At 52.8% G+C, this 1,036-nt stretch overlaps 1 protein-coding gene across 1 annotated transcript in view; it reads left to right on the top strand.

Moving 5' to 3' along the window:
* Window positions 1-788, top strand: part of ARHGAP33 (Rho GTPase activating protein 33) — a 63,165-nt gene extending 62,377 nt beyond the window's left edge. Inside the window, exon 24 of the mRNA XM_018571957.1 lies at window positions 1-788. Coding sequence (XP_018427459.1) covers window positions 1-768 — 768 coding nt within the window. The 3' untranslated portion in view covers window positions 769-788.
* Window positions 789-1,036: the final 248 nt, after the last annotated feature.

The following is a 1,036-nucleotide window of genomic DNA, read 5'->3' as shown; positions in this document are numbered from 1 at the left end:
TCTTATGGGTTAATTCAAGCTCCTTGGCCTTGCGTGGGTTCCCCTCCCTCCCACCCTCATTCCATACCTCCTCCGGGTCTGGGAGGCTGGTATGGACGAGCTTTCCCACCCGACCCAGAATTTCTGGGTTATCAGTGTTGGGACAGAAACCCTCCTCCACATTTACGCCCCTATATTGTGGGACAAGGGGCTCCTTATCAGTATGTGGGCACCACAGAGAATAGGAACCAAGGGCCATTCACAGACTTGACTGGCCGCTCCCACCTACAAGGAAAAAGGGAAGAGCCCATATATGTCAACCTCCCTCCCAAGATGGACCTCGGGGGGCATTTCCAGGGCGCTAGGGACCCTACAGAGCCGAAACCTGAACTTCCTCACAAACAGCGCCCTGGTCAGCCACCTGGCCTTGGAAGACATGAAAGTTTTGGAGGGACTCAGCCCATGAAGCAAAATCAGAACCCCCAGCCACTACGCAGAGAGGGGTCCCTCAGTTATTTTCGCCCCCCTCCCCTTCCTCACTCGACCATGTGGGGCACACAGACTAAGTACTCTGATAACCGAGAGACCCCTATCATTACCTATGAGGCTCCTGGCGTAGCGGGGCAGAGGGTGGGCTTCTTGCCCCCACACTGCATGTTGTCAGAGGGAGGCACTCTATACGGGAACCTGGAACAAAGGGGGCCCCCACACAGATCCTCCACGCCGGCCGGGTTTTTGGGCTCCCCCTGGACTGTGCACACAGAAGGACAGACTCGAAGTTACTGTTGAAGTGTAAAATTCCTCGCGGTCGTGACATTGACCTCTTAACTGCCCCCTTTTTTTTGGGGGGGGGTTACGCTCCCATGACGTGACACTGTGCTCACCTGCGGTTTCTTGGTGGGTGGGCCCCGGGTTAAAATTTCTCATTGCTATGACAAAAAAATAGATTTTATTTGTTTTTCTTTTGAGTCTCTGAGGTCGGTGAGGTGTTTTTTTTAATCAAACTGTCCGATGTTTTGTATCAGTTTTATTCAATCGAAGCCCATTTAGAACAACG

This window comes from Nanorana parkeri, unplaced genomic scaffold (genome assembly GCF_000935625.1).
Source record: "Nanorana parkeri isolate BGI_ZX_2015 unplaced genomic scaffold, ASM93562v1 scaffold1877, whole genome shotgun sequence".
Classification (NCBI taxonomy): domain Eukaryota; kingdom Metazoa; phylum Chordata; class Amphibia; order Anura; family Dicroglossidae; genus Nanorana; species Nanorana parkeri.
Note: the sequence above shows the minus strand (reverse complement) of the source record. Positions and strands in the feature narration are given on the sequence as shown.